Source organism: Medicago sativa, chromosome 5 (genome assembly GCF_051527215.1).
Source record: "Medicago sativa cultivar Bolivia chromosome 5, Bolivia_mono, whole genome shotgun sequence".
Taxonomy (NCBI): Eukaryota; Viridiplantae; Streptophyta; class Magnoliopsida; order Fabales; family Fabaceae; genus Medicago; species Medicago sativa.
Window position 1 is genome coordinate 30,055,648 of NC_140753.1, and position 2,354 is coordinate 30,058,001.

At 33.2% G+C, this 2,354-nt stretch overlaps 1 protein-coding gene across 1 annotated transcript; it reads right to left on the reverse strand.

The window, feature by feature from the left end:
* Window positions 1–435: 435 nt before the first annotated feature.
* On the reverse strand, window positions 436–2,354 carry LOC146921658 (xylan glycosyltransferase MUCI21-like). Its single transcript, XM_085710784.1, has 2 exons — window positions 2,261–2,354; window positions 436–1,697 (listed from the first exon to the last, which is right to left on the reverse strand). Exons 1-2 carry the CDS (start codon window positions 2,352–2,354, stop codon window positions 436–438), a joined length of 1,356 nt encoding a protein of 451 aa, XP_085566910.1.

Here is a 2,354-nt window from a genome sequence, read left to right on the forward strand (position 1 = left end):
CTATGAACAATAGTCGAGAGTGATATTGCATCATAGACACAAGAGATTATCCACTCTGGTGCAGTGGTGCTAACACACACACCTAGATATCACCTCAATCCATGAAGATAAAAGTTAAAACACATAATCGCACTCAAATCAACGTCTATAAAAGTGAATGATAACACCGTCCAAAGTTATTGTTTATGTTTCTTCCTCTAAATCAAAACTATAACTCGCAAATTAATTTAGCACTTATTGGTTCAAACAAGGGGATTCTAAATCTAACCTCAGACGAATAGGAGAAGTTGGGACAAAACAAAATGCAATGTAGATAAAATTAAAACAACACAAATCCAATTAAACTTTTATTTGTATCAAATAAAACAGACACAAAGTAAAATAGTGGGGGCATGGGAGGAGGGATATTAAGTTTTTTTCAAGGAAAAAAAAAATCTAACTAGCTACCTGACTAGCACTATTCATAAATATTTTGGCCTTTTCATATGCTTTCATCAAGCATTTTTTAAATCTAACTAAATCAATTTTCACATTTTGGTTCTTCAAGTATACTATACTCTTTTCCCATTTTCCGTCCGTATAACTTTTTGGATCCTTGACCATTAAGCTATCAGCTCCATAGTCCCATGACAAGCTGCTTTCATTTGCCTCTACTTTGTATTCAACATATTCCAACCCCAAATACGGACTCGGGTTTTTATAACAAGTGTCTGAGGCCCACTCAAGTCCAATAGGAACCACTTGAACCACCACCGAACCTTTCCTAAGAAAAAATAAATTCGTTAGGCCTGCACCATGCACGCCCAACAATACATGGCTCGAATGAATCAACCTATAAACATTAGCCACCGTGGAGTCTTTTGAGTGATCCAACACATGTACATTGAACCCTACATCTTTAGCTAACTTGATGACTTCTTCTTGGTTCAAAATCACACGACTCGAACTTCCCTTTCTATTCACCAATGTTAGAAGAGGCTTAGAGTTATTGTTGGGATACAATAATGGGGTATCCTTTTTTATATATGCACTTTTTAGGAATGCACTAAAATCAAGCAGGGTTTTAGGGTTTTGTAGCAATTTAGGGTCTATGGTTACTGGTCCATGCTTTATCAACCCTACAACTGCTGATGGAAAGCAATGAGTGGTTGTTAGGTTATTTGTGTTGATAATCTTATGGTTGGGACTAAATGCATTTAATAAATCAGCATACTTTTGGTACCACCATGTCATACCATCTACAATCACAAGTATTACATCTTGATCATGGAACAAGGAATTGATGGTGATGAAGAGTGGTATGAATATGTCATTTATTTCATGGTAGAAGTTTCCATTGTACCCACGTGCATTGAACACTAATGCTGGGATATTATGTGTGACACCACATTGAGATGATTTTGGTGGTGCTGATGTAAGAGTAACTTCCCTAACTGAGGACATTGCATTTTTATCACTTTTGAGAGTATAGGGTTGAATTTTCACATTGATGTGTGGTTGGATCCTTGTATGGGGGCTCAATGTAAAGAGTGTTAATGAAGTTGGGTCCAAAAGTGTTGGACTACTCATTGAACATATATCGAAACGTGGATTAGAACGATCACATGTGATTATTGCAGTATTAGTAGCTTCTAAATTCCAACCCCATTGTGAAATTGAGAATATCTGCCTTAGTTTCTCTTTCGATATAGTTGCATCTGCATAACAAAAGTGAATATATTTTTATATAAATAAATTATTTACTAACATCTATAGGATATTTTGGATAATTTTTTTATAATTTTTTTTTTATAAATATGAAAAAAATTATACATAATTAATAGATTTCATAATATGAAACGGAATAAATAATTGTGTATCATGACTAAAACAATAATAAATAATTGTGCATAAAAGAAAAATAACATAACTATCAAGAACATTTTCTTTCTAACGCTCTTTTTGACACATACTCTTGTATTAATTGTTGTGAAATAAATGTGGGTTTAACATTTTGAAATCAGTTCTGACATAAAGTGGTGCAACTCACAAAAATTTCACTCAATAATAGAGCGGTAAGTGTCAAAAAAATTGTTAGAAAGAGATTATTTTCTCATCACTTCTCAAATTAACATAGACATGTAATTGTTTCAATGAAGATTGTAACCATCTAACAAAACAATCAGCAAAAAATAAATAAAAAACATTACATACAAAACATGTATGGATTAATCTTACACAACAATCCTTAATAATTGATTAAAATGTGGTTTGTTGATACCTTGCAATACAGTTGTCTGGAAAATGAAGATGAGTCCTAATACAGCTGACCATATAGCCCATTTTGACAATGTTGTTGTCTTACCCTCCAACAT